The following is a 21,007-nucleotide window of genomic DNA, read 5'->3' as shown; positions in this document are numbered from 1 at the left end:
CAGAGTGAGTTTCCCTTGCCAGGCAGCACGGAGACCCTGTGCCCTCCCAGGATGAGAGATTGGACCCCACGTTATGGAATTACGATGATTCCATCATGAATCTGTCACTGGGTTGGGTGTGAGGGACCTGTGTCTACAAACTGGTCCGGGGGGGGCAAGGGCTGGTGCAGGGTCCTTGGTCCCCAGTGGGAGTCCTGAGGCCAGGATTGGGTCTGGAGCAGGAAGGGGTGGGGGTGGGGAACGGGCCCAGGAAGCACAGTTGTCAGGTCCCAGGTTCCTGGCGACCTGTTACGGTTCTAAGTCCAGTCTGGGTTCTCGTTGGATGTCCTGGTCCTGGGTTTGTGTCCAGATTTCTTGGTGTTGGGTCTAGAACCCTAGTTTGGTGCTGATGGTCCAAGACCCAGCCTAGGCTCTGCCCCCAAGTTCAGGGTCCAGGGTCATGAGAGCAGTCTGGTTTTGGGGTTGGAATCAAGGTTGGGGGTCAGCAACCAAGATGAGATTGTGCCCTTGATCAGCGTTTGAGATCACGACCCAAAATCTAGCTGTGGGGTCCTGTTGGGGACCTGGGGTCTGGGGTCAGTGTCAGGGTCAGGGTCTGGGTGTGGAGTGGAGGGCCCGGGTTGTGATCCAAGGTCATGGTGAGGTTCTGGGGTCTGGGTCAGGGTCCCAGGTCTGGGTCTGGCGTTCTGATCCGAGGCTCGGGTCACAATGTTATCCGGGTCTGGTGTCGTCAGGTCCAAGATCAGGGAGGAGGGCGTTCTCGTCGGGTCCCTGCGACCATGTTCTCCCGTGCCCGTCTCGGGCGGGGACGTGGTCTTGCAGGGCCTGGGGTCCGGGCGGTGGTCGGACTGGGAGTCGGGGTCCGGGTCCAGCGTTTCCCTCTGCTGTGCTCCAGGCCTGGGATCCCGGCGGTGGCTCCCACCCGGTCGGGGCCGCCGGCTTCGGAGACGGGGTCCGGGTGGCCGCGGGGGTCAAGCCGGGCGCAGCCCGCGCGGCCTGCAGGGGGCGCCGCCGCCCGCCCGGCCCCTCGCGGGCTCGCTGGCGCTGTGCGCGGCAGGCGGGGCCGGAGGCGGCGGCGGCGGCTCCGGGGCGCGGGCGGCGACGGTGGCGGCGGCCCGACTGCAGTCCCGGCGGGAGCGGAGCGAGCCGGGGCCGGGCCCGAGCCGGCGCCATGGGGCGGCGCCGCCAGTGAGCCGCGGCGAGCGGAGCCGCGGGCGCCGAGCGGGGCCGGGCGGGCGGCGGCGCCCGAGGCCGACGGAGCGGCCGGGCCGGGCCGAGCGCGCCGAGCCGAGCGGAGCGGAGCCGAGCGGCGGGAGAGGCCGCCGCCGCCGCCAAGATGGCGGACCTGGAGGCGGTGCTGGCCGACGTGAGCTACCTGATGGCCATGGAGAAGAGCAAGGCCACGCCGGCCGCGCGCGCGTCCAAGAAGATCCTGCTGCCCGAGCCCAGGTGAGGCCCCGGCGCCGGACCCCGCCGCCCGCGCGCCGGGCGCTGCCCGCGACCCCGGCCCCGGCGCCGCTCCTGGCCCGCAGCGCTGCCCCGCGCCCGCGCCCAGCCCCGCGCACCTGAACCCGGGGCGCCCCACGCCGGGGCTCCCCAGCCGCAGGGGCTCCCCGAGCGGCTCCGTGCCCCTGCCCCGCGCGGCCCCTGCCCGGCCCTCGGCTCTGCCTTCTCCGCCAGGAGCCCGAGCCCCTCCATCCTCCTCCGGGCGGCGCTTGGTCCCTTCCCCGGCCCCTCCTGCGCCTCCCACCGTCCACCTGGCCTGACTCTGACCCATCCCCTTGCGGCCCCTGCAGCCCGGCTCCCCCGGGGGTTTCTCTGCCTCCGCTCCCAGCCCCTCTGGTCAACACTGTGTGAGGTTTGGGGGAGGCAAAAGTCTCCCCCACCGGCTGAGGGGCCACTGGCTTGGGATGGGGTGGGAGAGCGCTTTGGGGTCGGGGTGGCGGGGAGCAGGGTGTGGTGTGTGCCCCATCCCGGTGGAGGGGACACCGCCACCCCCTTTCCCCTACATTCCGCCTCGGGTGGGCCCCGCATATGGGCCCTGCAGTGCTGTTTGCTGGGGGACCTCCCAGCACCCCTGCAGCAGCTGGACCACGGCTGCCACCTCCCTGTGAGACGGCTGATGCCATTGCACCTGGTATCAAAGTTTAGACTGTGCGTGCAGGATGTAGGTGCAGGAGTATACAGGATACGGGCGACAGCTGGGGCTTTTTATGGTTTCTAGAGTCTGTTTTCATTGTTTGAGCCTGGTGGCCGCCCATGGGCAGGTAGGACGGGTGTGGTTTGGGCCCCATGGAACAGGTGGGGGAGCTGAGCGCCTGCCCAGTGTCACAGGTAATCGGGGTGGTGCCTTGCCACCAGATCAGGGCTTCCGGCTTCTAGTTCCACATTTCTGCCACCGCGCCGGCCTGAGCCAGGACCTGGCCGTTCTGAGTCTGTGAGAGCCGCGTGCCCACAACCGTTCCTCGAATTACCTGGCAAGGCCAGTCCCAGCAACTCCTCCATACCTGCCTGAGAGAGGTGGCATGTTGGCGACCGCCAGCCCAGGAGCCTGGGCCTGTCCTGGCTGTCGTGGTGTTATCATGTGACTCTGGGCAAGTCCCTTCTGGTTTCTGGGCCTCGGTTTTCTCATCTGTGAAATGTGGATGGTGTGAAGTGAGGCTGTGACTGCAGTGTCCCGAGTCTTTGAAGCGGGGCCGAACGCTGCAAGGGCTGCCATGCTGCAGTCTCCGGCGTCTCCCACAGGGCCCTGCTCACTGGGTTTCGGATTGACTGAACACCGGGCCCGGGAGAGGAAAATTGGTCTGCAGTTTGAAAAGGCCGTTAGGGCCCTTTTTTTCTAGACATTTGCAATCAGATTTCTCAAAACAGGAACCAGACTGACTGTCAGCTGGGGGCTGTCCGGGGAGCAGTGACAGTTAGAACAAAAAGGAGTTCAGAAATGACAAAGCCATGAGGGAGGAAATGGGGGAGTCAGCCTCGGGGGCTTGCAACGGCTCGCCTGGGTGGCCAAGGCCCCAAGACCCTCCCGCAGGTTGGAGTTCTGCAAATGGCGAGGCGGGGCCCTTTCTGGAATTCTCTGCCTTTGGGTAATCTCTCCCCAGAATGCATTGCTCCTGATGGGGCCCCACCTTGGGTTGGCTCTGCAGGTGTTAGCACCCAGAGAAACGAGATGTACCTCTTTCCCCGGCCCCTTCACCATCTGTGGTGGAGAGAGGGATAATGGTGGAAATTATAATAATTTATGATTTGTTTTGACATCTGTCATCTCAGTTGATCCAAAAACCAACCTGTGAAGTTGACGAGGCCACGCCTTGCGTGTAGTAGCTGCACAAGAACGGTGAGCACCGCGCCGTGTCCAAAACCAGGATGGCTGGGCGTTGTAGGCAAACAGCAGAGCCGAGAGCCAGGTGTCCTGGTTCTTGTCTAGGGTCACCATCCGGCAGCACACTGCCATGCAGGTTGCCCGCATCTGTGAGACGGACTAGAGGCTGTAAGCAGGGGCCACTGGTGAGCCGAGGCCAGGGCAGGGCCGGAGCTGCTCTGTGCTCCGAGGAGTCCAGGCCTCCTGCATTAGAGCGCCCGCCAGCCGTTGCTTGAAGCTTCCCACACCCAGTGGGCCAGCTGCCTCCTGCCCTGGAAGGTCATTAGGACTGTATCTCTGTCTGGCATTTCCCAGTTTGCACAGTGCTTCGTACTCCATTTTATCCTTTTCATCACTGTGGGAGCAGGCACAGCAGGGGGTGTTCTGAGATCCTCCCATTTCATAGTTGGAGCAACTAAGGCTCCCAGGGAGGAGGAGACTCGGTTACGGGGGGGAACTGGAACCTGAACTCAGGCCCCTGGGCTCCCACGTGCTCCTCCCTGCTGAGGTTCCTCTGCACGCCCCTCTACAGCTCTGCTCTCACCCGTCCACGTTTTGTGGAATGTGCCAGCCAGCACCCCTTCTCCAGGGAGCCGTGAGGCTGGGGGGGTGGCCTGGGAGCAGCCGGGCAGCCCCCAGCACCGTCAGCTGTCCTGGTTCGCTAGGCCCAGCCCACCCCCCATCGGCTGCCCTGGCAAAGCTAGTGCCTGGAGGAGGCAGTGCCATGTCTGGGGTCACGTCGTCCCCCACACACAGGTCAGGGTCCAGAAGAAAGGCTGTGGTTTTCCCCATGACAACATGCCATTTGGAGTTGCTCCCACCTCGGTGGGCTCCCTGCGGCTGGTGCCCAGGTTGCGGCTTGGCTGGGCAGAGGGTCTGTCGTCACAGCTCTGGCTTCTCAGGGTTGGGGAACTGGAGCTATTGGGCACAAGGCCACTTTGAGTTGGCATAGGGGCCTCCCCTCTGTCACCCTGTAGAATCCAAGAAAACAGACCCATTTCTCCTCTTCTCACTGAAGGAAGTCGCCTTGTGTGGCTGGAAGACAGGAGACTCGGCCTCTAATCCTGCTGCAGGACCAGGTTACCTCCCTTATCCTGGCCGAGCCTGCCTCAGTTTCTGCCTCGGTAAAACGATGAACAATGACCTTTCAGGGTCCATGGTCTGTTCCTCTCCCCGAAGGAGCTGCTGTCTCCCTTTCCAGCAACGGCAGCGGCTCTGTAATTACTGTCATTTGCTTAATATGACCATGGAGGCCTTGTGTAATTAATCTCTGGGCTCCTGCTGAGGAGCCCGTCTTGGGCCGTCCCCGGAGGGACCCCTGCCCTCCCTGGTGACAGCAGCAGCCCCAGCAGTGGATTGTCAGCGCCGGGTGCCTCTTGCAGCCTCCCATTTTCTCGGCTCCTTCCTGGTGCCTCCCCCACCGTGGATTTCCTCCTTCCTGTCCCTCTCCTGGTTCCCCTGTCTCCCGGACCCACCACTCTTAGCCTCCAGAACTTCCTGCCCTTGATTTGTGGGGGATGGGGTGCAGGGGAAGGTTTTTCTCCCCCCTAATCCCTCCCCTTCTTTACCACCAGCCTTTATTCCTTATCCAGAACTTTCCATTCCAGTAGCAGTCACTCCCTCTGGGCCTCTGAAGGCCCTTGTTCCCCAGGAATCGGTCTCTGGCCTGTCTTTTCCCATCTGTTCTCCTTTCCCAATCACTGGGTTTCACATGTCTGCCATGAAGTTGCTCGCCTGCCTGTTTACCGAGGAATCTGAGGGAACATGAGCCACAGGCTGGAATCCGTGCGGGGGATTCTGGGCTCTGTCATCCCGGGAATAATGTATCCGATTAACGCAGGATCAGTTCCTAGTAGTAAGTTCTCAGTGATGTCGGATGTAGGCACACCCTGCAGCCAGCGTCCCCCCACCCCCAGCAGGCGCCCAGGTCAGCTTTGCAGATGGGCCAAGTGCTTGTAGGACGTGATGCTTCCTGGACATGATGCTCCTGCCTTGGACCAAACAGAAGCCACGAACCCAACAGTCTTTGGGGAATGCACAGCCTCCATCACACCTGCCCTTCCTTCCTGTGGCCACTCCCCACTCTCCTGTGGCCCCGAGGGACCGAGTCCTCCGCTCCCTCATCACAGAAGATGGAGTCACTCACGTTATTGCTGCGCTGTTTCGAACAGGAGATGCTAACACTGAGGTGCTGAGCAGCAGCTTTTTCTAAGACGGGCGGAAGAGCAGGGTTTCGGGGGGGCATCGGGTGTTAACGTGTGGGCAGCTTTATTCTCGGGGGAGCCATCCTGGGTTCGGGAGGGGTCAGCCCCTCCTGGGAACCTCAGGGCACAGCGCCCTGGAAGTTTGTTCTTGCTGCATTCTAACTCGATGGCAGTGAATCGCAGGGTGTGGTGCTCGGGTCATATTCGTGTAGAAGCCGTGACGTGACAAGGCCGCCAGAGTGCCTCTTCCTGCACACCCCACAGGGAGCCCCTTTGCGGCCACCGTGCCCTTGGGAGCCTGGGTTGCTGTGGACATTTGCAGGGGGCTTGTGTGTGTGGTGCCCAGTGGGCATCGTTTTCCCTTCCACCGCCAGGGCTTGCTGCGCAGCTGGCCGATTCAGTGAGTCTTTCCCATTTCCTATGTGCCCCGTCCTCGGGCTCCGAGGACATTGTCAGCCTGAGGGAGAGTCATTGAGAAATATTAATAAGAAGCCCCAGGGGACTTCCTCCTACCACTGCCACCGCGGTGCCAGGTTTCCTGGAAATGCCACAGAGGAGTGCCTTAGCCTCCGCTCTGCTGGCTTGTTAACTGTCACCTCCCAGAGCATGGCAATTCCGGCGTGGCTGCACTGGACCTGCCAGTCCCTGGCGCCCGTGCCAGCTTGCATTGTCCTGGGATTTCAAGGCTCTGTCACACGGGCACAGGAACTATGGTCCCTGGCCTGCCAGGTGCCAGCCAGAGCTGCCTCCAGCCTGATGGGTTCCCAGGGGAGATGCCGCCTGCTGTCCGCAGTCACTGGCAGGGAGTGGAGGGGAAGGCAGCCAGGCCACGAGCCAGGGACCCTGAGACCCCGCACCCCGCTCTTCCACAGAGGTTAAGGGGGGCTCCGGCTGGTGGGAGGCCCTTTCTCAGGGAGGGTTGGATGTTCTCTTGCCACTAACGTGTGTGGGACTCTGCCCAGCTTCTTTCAGCCTTGATCTCACCATCAGAAGGGGTGTGTGCCTCTGACCCTGCAGCCCCTCCCAGTCCACAGAGGCTCCTGTCCGTGGCCCTGAGTAGGAGTCACTGATGAGGGGCCAGGCCACTGCGCCACAGAGTGAGGGCCTCGGCTTTTCCTGTGAACCACGTGGTGCCAGAAGGTTCCGGAAGTTCTCACCCGCTCCCTGCCTGCTGTTCTGTCACCCCAACCCTGACTCTGGGCTGAGAGGGAGGAAGTGCTCCCCCCCTCCCGCCCCCTCATGCGTGTCAGACTGGACCTGTTCCTTGGGGCAGCTGGAGCCGGTGTGAGCAGCCCTGGCTGCAGGTGGCAGTGCCATGCATCCAGGCCGGCAGTCCCTGCCGTGGTGATGTGGGCCCCTTGCTGAGGGCCCCCCAATACTTTGGCAGGGCAGGTGTTGGGCTCTGCCCAAGGCCCCAGGCTGAACAGCACGAGTGAATGAGGCTGATCTGTGAGCAGAGCGGCCTGGGCTCCTGGTCAGGGCTCGCCTGTTAGGAGGCCGCCTGGCCACAGGCCTCAGTCTCCGAGATCATGGCAGGTGTGGGACAGAGACCTGAACCAGGCTGCAGCTTATGGTCACAGTAGAAGGAGGTGCAGGCTGTAGGATCCATTTATTTATTTGTTTGTATTTTTATTACTTTTGAGAGAGAGAGAGAAGAACATGATCGGCTGCCTCCTGTCGCCCCGCCCCCCTTACTGGAGATCGAGCCTGTAACCCAGGCATGTCCCCTGACTGGGAATTGAACCAGCAACCTTTCAGTGCAGGGGAGACGCCCAGTGAACTGCGCCACGCCGGCCGGCCGGGGCCTCTCAGGCTTCTTAAATGGCCAGTGCTGTGGTGACAGTTCAGCATTTTGTTGACATCCTCATTTTACAAATGAGGAAACTGGACATCTGAAGTGGGTGACTTGGCCTGGCCTCTGGGGAGGGCGGCGGGAGAGCCATTGGGAACCCAGACCTGGGCGCCCCTTGATTGGGAGCCTCAGGCACACGCTGGCAGGAAAGATGCAGGCACTTGGCCCTCTTGACAGCCCAGGGTTGAGGTGGGAGCCACATGCTCCTGGATATGGGGGTTGCTGACTGGGGCAGGGGCAGGAATGCTGCCCTGGGCTCCCCGCCACTCAGACTCCTCCAGGATCGGGGAGCGGGGGTTGGACACAAAGGTGGCCCAGCCCAGGAGGCCATCACCACCTCCCGTGCCAGCCTGGACCTGCCACCCTGGCGGGAGTGTCCCCGTGACACGTTTTTGTAACCTGCCAGCCCCTTCAGCCGGCCCCGTGGGAATGGACAGGAAACCCTAACGCTGTCGCTGTGGGGGCCTTCCCTTCGAGGGCTCTGCCCGAGTCTGACCTTGTGTTTGGTTGGGGGCCGTGTTTGTTTTATTGAGAAAACATTTTTTTCTTTTTAAGGAAGAAAGTGAAGTGCTGTGGGCCGGGAAGAATGCTGCGGCCTCCCGTGCAGCTTCTGGGGGAGGGCGGGGTCTGGCCGCGAGGCAGCCGAGCCGAGCTGGGGCCACTTCGTTGTCCCCGGCTGAGGTGACAGCGCGAGGTGGGGAGGCTCTGCTGCCACGGCCGCGGCCGGTCCTCTCTGGTGGGCGGCGCTCCGACGGTGTGATTCCCGGGGGACCGCGGTGTCGGTTCTCAGCTGCCCTGCAGGGCCGTCGGGTCACGTGGCGGGACGGCTCCCCTTGGGCATTCCCGTGTCGTCCGTCTCCGTCACTGAACCGGCGCCAGTCTTGCTGGTTCTCATAAAGGGAGCTTGGGGCTGGGGGGCTTCCCAGTGATGACTGCAGGAGCCGTGTTGGGGTCATCCAGACAGGCTGGGGTCATCCTGTGTGTCGTCCGCATCACCTGTCTGGACGCTCACCTGAGCACACCTGACCACCATGTCAGTGTCCACCTCCAAGGAGGATGGACATGTTTTCCATTTGTTTTTCCTCGATTGCTTTCTCGCTTCCTCTGCCACAGGAATGGGGTGCAGATGTGAAGAGCCCGGGGCTGAGAATGAGGGCCCCGCTTTCCTGGTCCCGCTCACGGGAGAAACCCAGGCACTGGCCATTGCGGAGTTCCTGGGCTCCTGCCCCTAACTCCTGGCTGCCTGGTCTCGCCACCTGCCGAGCCTTCGCTGCCTCGCCTGGGCCCTTCGCACTGCACTCGGCCCAGCATCTCGCCCCCCACCCTCCCCCCAGCTGTCCCAGTGTCTGGACAGGAGGTGCCAAGCTGTGTGCGCCCGTCAGCTCCGCGTGTTCCCATGTTCGCTTGCATGGCTTTTCCTTGAGTGGATGGAACGTGAGCAAAGGCCGAGGAAGGCTGGGGCCTGGGCTTCCCCTGAGACCATCAGAGGGAAAACACCGAGTGGAAAGGGCAGGAGTCCCCTTCCTTCAGGCCCAGGCCCAGAGGCTGAGCAGGGTCCGCCGGTGCACTGGCCTTGCCAACCCTTCTTCCATCCGTCCGACGGCCTGAGCCTTCCCCCCACCCTGTTTCTTTCCCTCCTTCCGGGCCCCGTCGTCAGACACCTGGGCTTCCTCCAGTGGGAGCCCCAGTGGAGTCCGTCTGCTCACTCCCTGCCCTTGACCGAGCTTTTCAGTGTCCTTGCTCATCCCCGGCCTGGCTTCCCCTGGGCCACCCACCTGCCCTGGGCTTCACCACCTGTTGACATCCTGTTTGCGCTTGAGGAACCCACTGAAGTTCCGCCTTCTCCACGCAGCCTGTCCCGAAGGCCTGGAGCACTCTTCCCTTTCCGAGTCGCCTTGAACCGGCTGGGTCCCATGCAGGCGTTGTCACACTCTGTCTAATGTCCTAGAACCAGGCTTGTGTCCTGGGAGGGGTGCATGGCACCTCGCCTTCCAGTAGGTGATGTACAGCAGGCCCCCGTGGCCAGGGCCCCGTGCTGAGCTCTAAGAAGGACACAGAGGTGAGGGCGCAGCCTGGACTTTGCGGCCCAAACTCTTACCAGCTGCAGTCTCTCTATTAGTGGCCTGCTGGTGGCCCCACATACCCTAGGGGTCACGTGCGCCTTGCATGGCCTTCGGTGCGACTGCTAGCACTGCCCTCAGTTCGGGCAGCGAAGCGTGTTCCCCGGGATCCTGGGCTAGTGAGGGCCCGACATGACCACAGCGGCCGTCGTGGCAGGCAGGCTGCAGGGATGGACTGCAGGTGGCCCAGGAGGGGCGGAGGGGACAGACGGTGTGTCTGAGGCTTGAAGTGCAGTGTCGCTCTCCCAGACGGTGCGTGATGTCGGGGGGTGAGATGAACAGGGGTAGAGCGGGGGGTTGGCTTCTGTGTCAGAGTGGCCACCCCTCCCCTGCTGCAACCCAGGGACAGGTATTAGGGACATGGGAACTGAGGCTTGGCTTTTTCTTTTTTAACCATTTTTAAAAATTGAAATATAATTCAAATAACATAAATGTATCATTTTAGCCCTGGCCAGTTGGTTGGCCATCATCCTGTGCACCTAAAGGTTGCTGGTTCGATTCCAGTCAGGGCACATGCCCGGGTTGCATGCCCAGTCCCTGGTGGCGGGGTGCAAGAGGCAGCTGATTGATGCTTCCCTCTCGAGTCTATGTTTCTCTCCTTCTCCCTTCCTCTCTCTAAAAATCAATAAAAATATTTTTTTAATTATCATTTTAAAGAGTACAGTTGAGTGGGTTTTAGTACATTCACTATGTTGTGTATGTTCTACTTCCAGAACATTTCTGTCACCCCCAAAAGAGACCCCATACCCTTAGCAGTCACCCCCCCTTTTCCTTCCCCAGCCCTTGGCAACCATTAATCTGCTTTCTGTCTCCGTGGATTTGTCTGTTCTTGACATTCATATAAATGGGGTCGTGGTCTTTTATGATTCTCTTTCTTCGCTTCGCAGAATGCTTTCAAGGCCCAGCATATTGTAACGTGTGTGGGTGTCACTACTGGTCCATCTGGCTGAGCAGTACGCGTTCCGTTGTGAGGACAGGACACGTTCTGGTGATCCATCACCTGCTTCTGGTTGGCCAAGACCCCAAAGCCAGCACAAGGCCATGCTGGGACCAGACTTCTCAGCAGCCACCTTCTGGCCACCCTGGCTTTGGGGGACAGAGCCTTAGGGGGCAGGCCAGGGGTCCTCGGGTCCCTCTGGTGTGACCTTCCTAGAGGGAGCAGTGACACCCACCATCAGTGCCCTCTGCTGACAGGCATCACAGGGGCCCCAGGTCACACGGCCCCTCTGTCTTTCAGCATCCGCAGCGTCATGCAGAAGTACCTGGAGGACCGGGGCGAGGTGACCTTCGAGAAGATCTTCTCCCAGAAACTGGGTGAGTACAGTGGGGGCTCTGCCAGCCCCAGGGACTGGGGTGTGGAAACAGGAAGACCCTGAGGCTGGCTCCCCGGGTTTTTGCCTCCCATCCACTGGGGCCGGGCAGCCAGGGAGCCCCTGGGTGACAGCAGAGCTGTGACCCGCTGTGCCTCCCAGTCCCTGGCTGTCGGCCCAGGGAGCCCTGTGAAGGGGTGGGGGCCCAGCAGTCTTCCAGGGCCACCGGGGAAGTTCCTCCTTTGGGGTTTTTGTTTTTGAGAGTTGCAGCTTCCCCTTGGCGCAGGCACAGCTGCTCAGGGCCGTTGGTAGAACTGACAGGAAGGGGCGGGGCTCTTCCTGTGGCGCCTGCCTCGCTGTGGTCGGCCCACCCCGCCCCCATGGGCCCTCTTTGTGAGCAGCCCGCTCGGGCCTGGTCCTCTGTTCCTCCTCTTCCAGTGCCTGGCCTCAGAGTGGGGACCTGGCCTGAGGGCAGGTCGGGGCAGGTCTCGGGGAAGCAGGCTCCAGGCACTCAGCTCGGATGGGGCTTCAGAGAACGGGATCTGAAACGGCGGTAGCCTGGCCTGGTGGGATCAGGCTTTGAGGTCAGGCTTGGGAGCCAGCTCCTCAGGCCGCACACAGCTTGGGTACCCTGGCCTGTGCTGTGTGGCCTTGGGCACGTTGTTTTACCTCTCTGAGCCTGCTGGCGTCCTCACCTGGGACCTGCAACGCAGGAGCCCCACCTGTGGGAGGCCCGGAAGGGATAGTGCCAGGGAAAGCCCCACTGAGCTATTCAAAGGCACGGCCCCAATGGGCCAGGCCCCCCTACGAGAAGTGAGTCTGCACGCTCCAGAAGAGGCGCGAGGCAGTGGGGACAGTGCCCCCAAGGAGGCATAGAACACTCCCACGTGCAAGATGCTCACCCAGGTTGGGCTGGAGGGTGCAGGGAGGAGGGTGCAGGGAGGAGGGTGCAGGGAGGAGGGTGCAGGGAGGAGGGTGCAGGGCATACTTCTCCTTTGCCCTCCAAGGTGGTCTGGCCAGGCCTCAGGCCCCTACTCCCTGGGAGGGTGAGACGTGGCCGCAGCCCATCTCCCCTCTTCCCCCCGAGTAGCCCACGCCCTTCAAGGCCCCGCTCCCCAGCCTTCCTTCACAGGACCTGCCACATGACACCTGCCTGGCAGACCTCCCTGAGCCTTAGGGTCCCCGGTGGGACCGCACCTCCCGTGTGCTGTGTCTCAGGGCTGCTGTGAGAATAAATCAGCAGAAGATGGAGGGTTATGAGGTCCAGGGAGAGCAGGTGGCCCCTCGGGGGCTGCTTCCTCCCCCGTGCCGCGGCTCTGGCCTGGCCCAGGTGAACCTCGCCGCACCCGCACAGCTGCCCGGGGCCGGGGTCACACTGTGGGAGGAGGTGCAGGTCCCTAGACTGCAGTGAGAGGGCAGGGGCCCACGTGCCAGAGCCAGCCCCTGTCCTGTGACTCACCAACGTGCCGCTCACTTTCCAGCCACCATCTGAGGAGGAGATCCTGAGAGGGTAGAAATGCAGGTGCCCTGGCCCCAAATCCAAGAATCTTCCATTGGCAGCAGCCTTCGAGGCCATCTTGCCCAGCCACTGCCTGGCAGAGACCATCTCTGCCACTTCCTTGCCCGGTTCTGCCCAGGGAGCCCCCAGCCCACACCACCCTCCATGGTGGGAAGGCCTCTGAGATGGTGTGGCTCAGTGCGACCTGACGCTTGCTTTCAGGGTACCTGCTCTTTCGAGACTTCTGCCTGAAACACCTGGAGGAGGCCAAGCCCTTGGTGGAGTTCTACGAGGAGGTGAGCCGGCCCCTGCACTGCCTGGAGGAGGGGACGAGGTTGGGTTGCTTTTGCTGAATTTACAAGATGCTTGGCGCCTCTAGGCTCCCCTGAGCCAAAGGTTACCCTGGGGGATCTTGTCCTCTAGATCAAGAGATACGAGAAGCTGGAGACGGAGGAGGAGCGCCTGGCCTGCAGCCGGGAGATCTTCGACACCTACATCATGAAGGAGTTGCTGGCCTGCTCGCACGTGAGTGCCCGGACCTGCCTGCCGGCCCGGAGTGACCTGGGCATTGGGAAGGGATGGAAGGGCCCTGCGGAGAGTTCACAGCCATCTCTGTCTTCCCCAGCCCTTCTCGAAAAGTGCCACTGAGCATGTCCAGGGCCACCTGGTGAAGAGGCAGGTGCCTCCAGATCTCTTCCAGGTGTGTGCTGACCTATCCCCCCGCCTCCCGGCCAGGCCAGGGTCCCCTCGGCCAGGTCAAGGAGCCTGATCAGCTCCCACTCGGGCCCAGTCGCCAACCTCTGCCTTCCTCCCTTAGCCGTACATCGAAGAGATTTGTCAGAACCTCCGAGGGGATGTGTTCCAGAAATTCATCGAGAGGTGAGAGTGGGTGCATGCAGAAGAGGAGAGGAGAGGGAGGAAGAGGCTGTCCTGCGAAGGGTGTGGATGGCGTGGAGAGGAGCCAGCCTGCTTTAGGCCCTGGGCAGGGGGTGCCTGGGCCCGTCTACACCCCAGTGAAGAGAGTCCTCAGAGGTTAGGCAGGCCAGGTCATTGCCTGCCCACACTCCTGCCACCCTCAGCCCAAGCCTGTCCCAGGTGATTCTCCAGGGACCATGGGACCACCTGTGAGCCCTTCCTCCCACGGACTGTTGAGCATCCTGCTGGGCCTACCTGGACTGAGAAGCGTGGGGGATGGTTCGGGTAGACACGAGAGGACACACTGCCCCAGCCCCCGCCCTCACGGCCAGAGCCCACCTGGTGGGTGGGAACTGTAGGCAGCTGTCAGCTTGATGGAAGGAGTAGCCGTGGAGTGGGCCTCGCGGGGAGTGAGTGCTGTGTCACTGAGGCAGGCAGCATTGTCAGCGATACGGCGGCAGGAAGTCTCAGGCTGGAAGACCTCCTTCTAACCTGTCTGATCGCAGCAGGAACCTGCGTGTAGGTGGCCAGGCCCCGCTCGGGCCGGAGTTCCGGGCAGGGGCCCAGCTCAGGATGGCACTGTCCCTGGGCAGTTCTGGAGAGGACACTGAGGCTCAGGACCCAGGGAATGGCAGGGGGGTGGGGCGGCTCACACCTGGCATCATCCCATTTACTTTCTGAGGTTCCCTGAGCCCCGGTTCTTCTCTCACAGTGATAAATTCACACGGTTTTGCCAGTGGAAGAATGTGGAGCTCAACATCCACGTGAGTGGCCTGGGTGGGTGTGGGGGCTGGGCCCCAGGGCTGGTCCAGGTTAGGCAGGTCAGCGAGTCTGCCAGCCTCTGGTGTGGTGGCTGTGGGTTCAGTGCCAGGCTCCCCGTGGGGGTGGCTCAGGCAGGTAGCATGTGAGGGTGGCCGTGGGCAGGGGCCCAGGCAGCCTGCAGTGACCCCCGTTGTTGCCGCCCCTGCAGCTGACCATGAACGACTTCAGCGTGCACCGCATCATTGGTCGAGGAGGCTTCGGCGAGGTCTATGGGTGCCGGAAGGCCGACACGGGCAAGATGTTAGCGCACTCGAGGGAAGGGAGGGCCCCTGGGGGTGCCCTGAAGGCATGGGTGTCCATGGGAGAGCTGTGGGGGCATCAGTGTCCCAGGAGCCAGGTGACAGGGTCCTGAATGGGCAGGTCTCTGCAGGGGGACATAGGCTTGCTAGTCACTCCATGCCTCTGTTTTTCTCCACATTCTTACCCCCTGAGCCTCCCACCCATCAGCACTTTCTCTTGCCCTCTCTCTGTCTCTGTGTGTCATAAGCTTATTGTGGTGCCCAGAATTCCCCAAAAGGGCTCGGAGGACTCCCCGACCCCGACCCTGGGCCCCAGAGCAGCCTGGACTCTGCACGACAGCGCCTCTGGGCTGACTCAGTGGCCCCCTCCCCGCAGGTACGCCATGAAGTGTCTGGACAAGAAGCGCATCAAGATGAAGCAGGGGGAGACCCTGGCTCTGAACGAGCGCATCATGCTGTCCCTCGTCAGCACCGGGGTGAGCGGGTGGCCAGGTGGGCTGGCCACCAAGCAGCCTTGGGCTCTGGGACCTTGGGGCGGCTTCTGCTGACTTCCTGTCCTGTCCCCTCCCAGGACTGCCCGTTCATTGTCTGCATGTCCTATGCCTTCCACACGCCAGACAAACTCAGCTTCATCCTCGATCTCATGAACGGTGAGTGCGGGGCCCGGCCCCAGGCGGACCAGGAGCTGGGCTGGGGGACTGGGACAGGGAGCTGAGCACTTCCTCCCTCAGGCGGGGACCTGCACTACCACCTGTCCCAGCACGGGGTCTTCTCCGAGGCCGACATGCGCTTCTACGCGGCCGAGATCATTCTGGGCCTGGAGCACATGCACAACCGCTTCGTCGTCTACAGGGACCTGAAGGTGAGCCGCCGGCCTGTCCCTCCTCTCGGTGCACCTGGCCCACTAGGCCATAGGCGTGGCGTGCCCGGGACAGGGCCAGCCGGCTCCTCCCCGAGGCGCCCTCCCGCCCAACAAGCCATTTTCTGAATTCAGATTGTGATTGAGGAGGGGAGGGGAGGACCCCGCCCAGGGCCTGGTCCCTGGACACCCATAACCCTTGAGAGTGAAGGCAGCGACCCAGCTGGCACCTTGCCTGGCTGGGCCCTGTCCTGAGCTGCGGGGAGGCAGCTCACTGGGATTCCTCCACAGCCGGCCAACATCCTGCTGGACGAGCATGGCCACGTGCGCATCTCAGACCTGGGCCTGGCCTGCGACTTCTCCAAGAAGAAGCCCCACGCCAGTGTGTGAGTGCCAGCCCGCACCCGCCCTTCCCAAACCCTCTGCCAAACCCACTCATGACCTCTGCTTCCACAGGGGCACCCATGGGTACATGGCCCCCGAGGTGCTGCAGAAGGGTGTGGCCTACGACAGCAGTGCGGACTGGTTCTCCCTGGGCTGCATGCTCTTCAAGCTGCTGCGGGGGTGAGTGGGTCATCCCACATGGATGGGTGGGACCGGACAGAGCAGCTCTTCCCTGGTCCAGGTAGGAGGCTGGGGGAGGAGCCCACAGCCACCTGGGTGTTAGGTATGGCATCATCCCTGGCTTTGGAGAAGGACCATGGATGCTCCCTGCCTCAGTTTCCCCATTTCTGATCTGTGACTTCGGCCTTTGTCCTTTCCTGCCCAGGCACAGTCCCTTCCGGCAGCACAAGACCAAAGACAAGCATGAGATCGACCGCATGACATTGACAATGGTGAGTGTGGGGTTCCAGCCCAGGGTGCTGTATGGAGTCCATGGGGCCACAGTGGGGTTGGAGTCTCTCATGGGTATCAGGGTCATGGACTCTTGGTTCTCACCAGCAACGATCTTGGGCCACTCATCCCCACTCTGGCCTCCTGCCCTGTAGGCTCCTTCCCTGTATTGTCAGAGCAAACATGCCCGCTGGGGGTGGGGGAGTTAGGAAGCTGGGCCTGTTTCTCGCTCTCCTGGGAGCCGGGGGCTCTTCTGTGGCCGCTGCTGACATCTCACTCTCCCCGCAGGCTGTGGAGCTGCCCGACTCCTTCTCCCCCGAGCTCCGTTCCTTGCTGGAGGGGCTACTGCAGAGGGATGTCCACCGGAGACTGGGCTGCCTGGGCCGAGGGTGAGTGCCGGGACCAGGGCCTCTGTCCCAGGTCTTGCCTCCCAGCAAGGCCCTGAGCACTCGGCTTGCCCGGTGTCCAGTTCTCTGCTGTGGGCTGCTGGCCTCTGCCTGTTCCCCCCTGAGGACAAGGCTGTGTCCCCTCACTGGAACCAGCCTCCTTTGGGGAACTCGCAGGAGGTTGGGGCACAGCCAGCTCTGAGTCCAGTATCCCCCGGGTTGCAGCTGCTGGAGCTGGCTGGTGACTGGCTTCCGGAGGGGCCCTTGTAACAAAGACGGTGAGATCAGATGATGATGATGACAGCAGCTTTTTATGTTTATTAAACATTTACTAAGTGCCAGGCATGATGTTGCAAGACTTACAATATTAAAACTTACAACAGCCCTACGAGACGTGGGAACTGCTGTTCTCCCCACTGGAGATGAGGAAATAGGTTCAGGTTTAAGGAACTTGCCCAAGGTCGCAGAGCCAGAAAGTGGCCAAACCAGGAGTTAGTTGGGGCCACCTGCCCCGCACCCGGATAGAGCCCGGATGACCCGCGTCTCCCCACAGGGCCCAGGAGGTGAAGGAGAGTCCCTTCTTCCGCTCCCTGGACTGGCAGATGGTCTTCTTGCAGAAGGTAACGGCAGGGGCCGGGGCCGGTGGTGCTCTGCAGTCCCTGCCCCGTGCTGACGCCCAGCCCTCCTTCTGCCGTAGTACCCTCCCCCGCTGATCCCCCCACGAGGGGAGGTGAACGCTGCTGATGCCTTCGACATTGGCTCCTTCGATGAGGAAGACACAAAGGGAATCAAGGTACTGGGCCTTGCGCCTGAGCCCAGCCCCGGGCATCCACATCCCTTCCCTGCCCTGGGAGGCCCTTTGGCCAGCCCCGTCAGCTGTGGGCCCCAGGCTCCTTCCCCCAAATGCCCCTGGGGGTGCACCAGAGCACCCTGCCCTAGTCCCTTGGGCGGGACATGCCCATGGTGATGGATGCCCCTGCCTCGTCCCCACGGCGCAGTTACTGGACAGCGACCAGGAACTCTACCGCAACTTCCCCCTCACCATCTCCGAGCGGTGGCAGCAAGAGGTGGCAGAGACTGTCTTTGACACCATCAATGCCGAGACAGACCGGCTAGAGACCCGCAAGAAAACCAAAAACAAGCAGCTGGGGCACGAGGAAGGTGAGGGTCGGTGGCCGCCGTGGGGACCCACTGCCCACTGCATAGATGAGACACAGGCGTGGGTTTCAGGATCCCAGCCAAGGTCGCAGCCGACCAGTATTCCCAACCGGGCGGGGCCTCTCTCACTCTCTCACGGCAGACTACGCCCTGGGCAAGGACTGCATCATGCACGGCTACATGTCCAAGATGGGCAACCCCTTCCTGACTCAGTGGCAGCGGCGGTACTTCTACCTGTTCCCCAACCGGCTCGAGTGGCGGGGCGAGGGCGAGGCCCCGGTAAGGATGGGGCCGGGGGCGGGGGCCGGGCTGGCTGGGCCCGGCCTGTTCCCTCACCGCCCCGGTCCGTCCCTCCCTGCCCTGCAGCAGAGCCTGCTGACCATGGAAGAGATCCAGTCGGTGGAGGAAACGCAGATCAAGGAGCGAAAGTGCCTCCTCCTCAAGATCCGCGGTGGTAAACAGTTCGTCCTGCAGTGCGACGTGAGTGGGGAGTGGGGCCCGGCGGGCAGGGGCGGGCGGGGGCTGCGTGGCCTTCGGGGCCCCCAGGCCTCACCTGCCCGACCCCCGGCGTGTGCAGAGTGACCCGGAGCTGGTGCAGTGGAAGAAGGAGCTGCGTGACGCCTACCGTGAGGCCCAGCAGCTGGTGCAGCGGGTGCCCAAGATGAAGAACAAGGCCCGCTCGCCCGTGGTGGAGCTGAGCAAGGTGCCGCTGGTCCAGCGCGGCAGTGCCAACGGCCTCTGACCCCCCACCCGCCCGCCCGCCTTTTATAAACCTCTAATTTATTTTGTCGAATTTTTATTATTTGTTTTCCCGCAAAGCGGAAAAGGTTTTATTTTGTAATTGTTGTGATTTCCTGTGGCCCCAGCCCCCAGGGAGGGGCCCGCTTGCCTTGGCTCCTGCTGCCACCAACCCAGCCGCTGTCCAGCCACCTGTCAGCCCTGAAGCCCCAGCGGTTACCTGCTCCCAGTGTCTTCCTGTGGAGGGGAGAGCAGCAGCCCCAGCAGCCCCGCCCCTTCCTGGGGGTAGTGCCACCTCCGGCTCTGGGCTGTGCTCTGTGCCAACAGCACGGTGGGGTGGCTCAGCGTCCTCCACCCCAGGGGAGGCCACAGCACAGGAATACTACCTGGATTTTTCCACTTCGGCCCCTCCTATGACAGACACACAGCCCTGTACTGTCCTGCCTCCAGCCAGTTGGTGAGGAGGAGCCCATGGTCTCCCTGACGCCAGCGCCGCCCAGTGATCTGGACTCCTGCACCCTCACTTGGGAGGCGTCCCTGTCACTGGCTGCCGCCGTTCCCACCTTCCCTGGACACTGGGGCTTGGCCAGGAGGGTGGCGTTGGCAGCAGGTGCTGTTGCTGTCATGGCAGCCCCGCCCTTCCTCCCACCCCGAGCTCCCAGGCTCCTGGACCACAGAAAGGCAACTCTGGGCTGTGCCACACTGGCCTAGCCTGGGCCTGAGGTCCCCAGCCCCTGCCCCCATCCGTACCGGGGCCTCGCCCTTGCCCCGTCACTCTGGACTGGGCAAGGCCTTGTCTGCCCAGGACCACAGGGGCCAGCCTGGGTGGACTGGGCTGCACAGCGAGAGGGGCCGCTTGGGCCAGCCCTCGCCACCCCAGGATCGTCAGTGTGCCCCATGGGCTGTCCAGCCCCCAGCCACATGTCCTGTCAGTGCCACTACCCACAGGGCGCCACCTCACCCGCCGCATGCCCCCTCGTGCCAGTCACGCTGCCATGTGTGGTGTCGCGCCTTCTTCCCCAAGGGCTGGGTTGGCTCAACCTCCCCTCCCATCTGCTCACTCCCTGGGGCATTTCTTTGCCGATTTTTGAATGTGATTTTAAAGTGAAAAAATGAGATTATGCGTTTTTATAAAAAAATGGTGCCTGACTTTGGCTGTGTCAGACTCTTTTGTGCCCAATGATCATTTTCAGCCACCCTTGGGCTGAGGCATGAGGGGAGAGGGCGTGGTGGCGCCAGCCCCCTCCACCACCACGGCAGGCATCCAGGGCCAGCCTGCCCAGGCCCAAGGCCTCCCCCAGGGTGGGGTAGGAGCCTCCCCGCCCCTCCCCAGTCCCACCCTGGGGGAGCAGAGAGGGTCTTCCACCCCTGCCCCGGGAAGCAGGAGGAGGTATCTGAATTTCGCTTCTTGGTGTCACATTTGGACTGAACACCCCAGCCCACCAGGACAGACAAGCACCTCTGCCCTCAGGGCCACAGTGAGCCTCCAGGCCCTTGCCCTCTCCGGCTTTGGCCTCCCCTCTGGCCTTGTGCTGCACCCCGAGCAGCAGTCTGTGAGGCCTGAGGGACTCCCCAGAAACCCCTATGGGTGATGTCTGTTGCTGCCCACCCCATGTAAGGTCCTGCTGGGCAGGGTTGAGGGGCAACACGACCAAAGCACAGCATGGCAGGCGGCGAAGGAAGGCTGCTGGGGTGGAGGCTGAGACTTGAAAAAGGCCTTTGAACGGGGCCTCCAGTGTGGAGGTGGGGAGGTGGGGGATGTTTCTGATGCAGGGATGGGCCAGGCAGGCGGGAGTGGCTCCAGTTGGCAGGAGCACTGTGGGAAGGAGCCAGGGCTGGGAGGCCCTGAATGCCAGGCTCAGCCTGGCTCAGAGCCCAGGGCGCACTTAGTGGCTACAGAACAAAGATGGGGATGGACGTGGAGTCTGAACTTGGATGGGCTGTGGTCGGGCTGGGGCGCTGGGAGCAGCTGTAGAACAAGTCACTGATTGCCATGTGCAGGGGGAGTGGAGGGAGGCAGAGGATGGGAGGCAGGGAGACAGCTTAGGGCTGCTTCTGTCCAGGGAAGTGATGCCATAATGGCAGTGGTGGAGGTTGGATCTGGAAGAGATGCAAACAGGCCAGATGGGAAGAACAGGGCCCATCAGGAATGGGCAGGACTTGAGAGAGAGAGAGAGAGAGAGAGAGAGAGAGAGAGAGAGAGAGAGAGATGGAGTTCAAGATGGCACCCGGGGAGGTCTCTGGTGCCACTGGGAGTCATGACAGCCGGGGAGCACAGCAGGCCTGAGGGAAGAGGGTGAATGCGGCCAGATCTGGTGGCTGCCTCATCACCCAACCAGACCAGGACCAGACGCCAGGCCAAGGCAACAACGCCTGCGCTAGGCCAGGAGGCCTGCACCTTGGTTCCGTGTGGGTGAAGGGGCCCGCTCTGATTTCGAAACTCTCCTTCCTCTCCCGACGTTGGCAACGAAGGGCAGCCTCTGCAAAAGGGATCCACGCGGGGGGTCAAAGCCGCTCCCCGTGGACAGTCCTCCACCAGGAGTGGTCTAGAGCTACTCAGGCCTGCCCTCCCCACCCCAGCACTCCTGTTACTGCTCCAGGGCCTGGGGGCCGCCCCTGCATGGCTGGACCCAGTCCTGCGGTGCAGCCACCTCCAGACCCGGGCACAGGTCCCTGCTTCACGCTCAGCTGCCCTCCCTACAGTGGCC

General features: G+C 62.4%; 1 protein-coding gene across 1 annotated transcript; it reads left to right on the top strand.

Moving 5' to 3' along the window:
• The first annotated feature begins 1,062 nt into the window (after positions 1-1,062).
• On the top strand, positions 1,063-19,448 carry GRK2 (G protein-coupled receptor kinase 2). Its single transcript, XM_059709928.1, has 21 exons — positions 1,063-1,449; positions 10,778-10,854; positions 12,571-12,644; positions 12,772-12,873; positions 12,974-13,048; positions 13,166-13,227; positions 13,976-14,027; positions 14,234-14,325; positions 14,701-14,800; positions 14,896-14,974; positions 15,056-15,186; positions 15,475-15,569; positions 15,640-15,747; positions 15,953-16,019; positions 16,306-16,406; positions 16,957-17,023; positions 17,101-17,196; positions 17,402-17,564; positions 17,704-17,840; positions 17,928-18,041; positions 18,139-19,448. The coding sequence occupies exons 1-21, from the start codon at positions 1,337-1,339 to the stop codon at positions 18,301-18,303; spliced, it is 2,070 nt and encodes a 689-aa protein (XP_059565911.1). The 5' UTR covers positions 1,063-1,336; the 3' UTR covers positions 18,304-19,448.
• Positions 19,449-21,007: the final 1,559 nt, after the last annotated feature.

This window comes from Myotis daubentonii, chromosome 9 (genome assembly GCF_963259705.1).
Source record: "Myotis daubentonii chromosome 9, mMyoDau2.1, whole genome shotgun sequence".
In the NCBI taxonomy this organism is placed as follows: Eukaryota; Metazoa; Chordata; class Mammalia; order Chiroptera; family Vespertilionidae; genus Myotis; species Myotis daubentonii.
The sequence above is the reverse complement of the archived record's forward strand: the minus strand, read 5'-3'. Positions and strand labels throughout refer to the sequence as shown.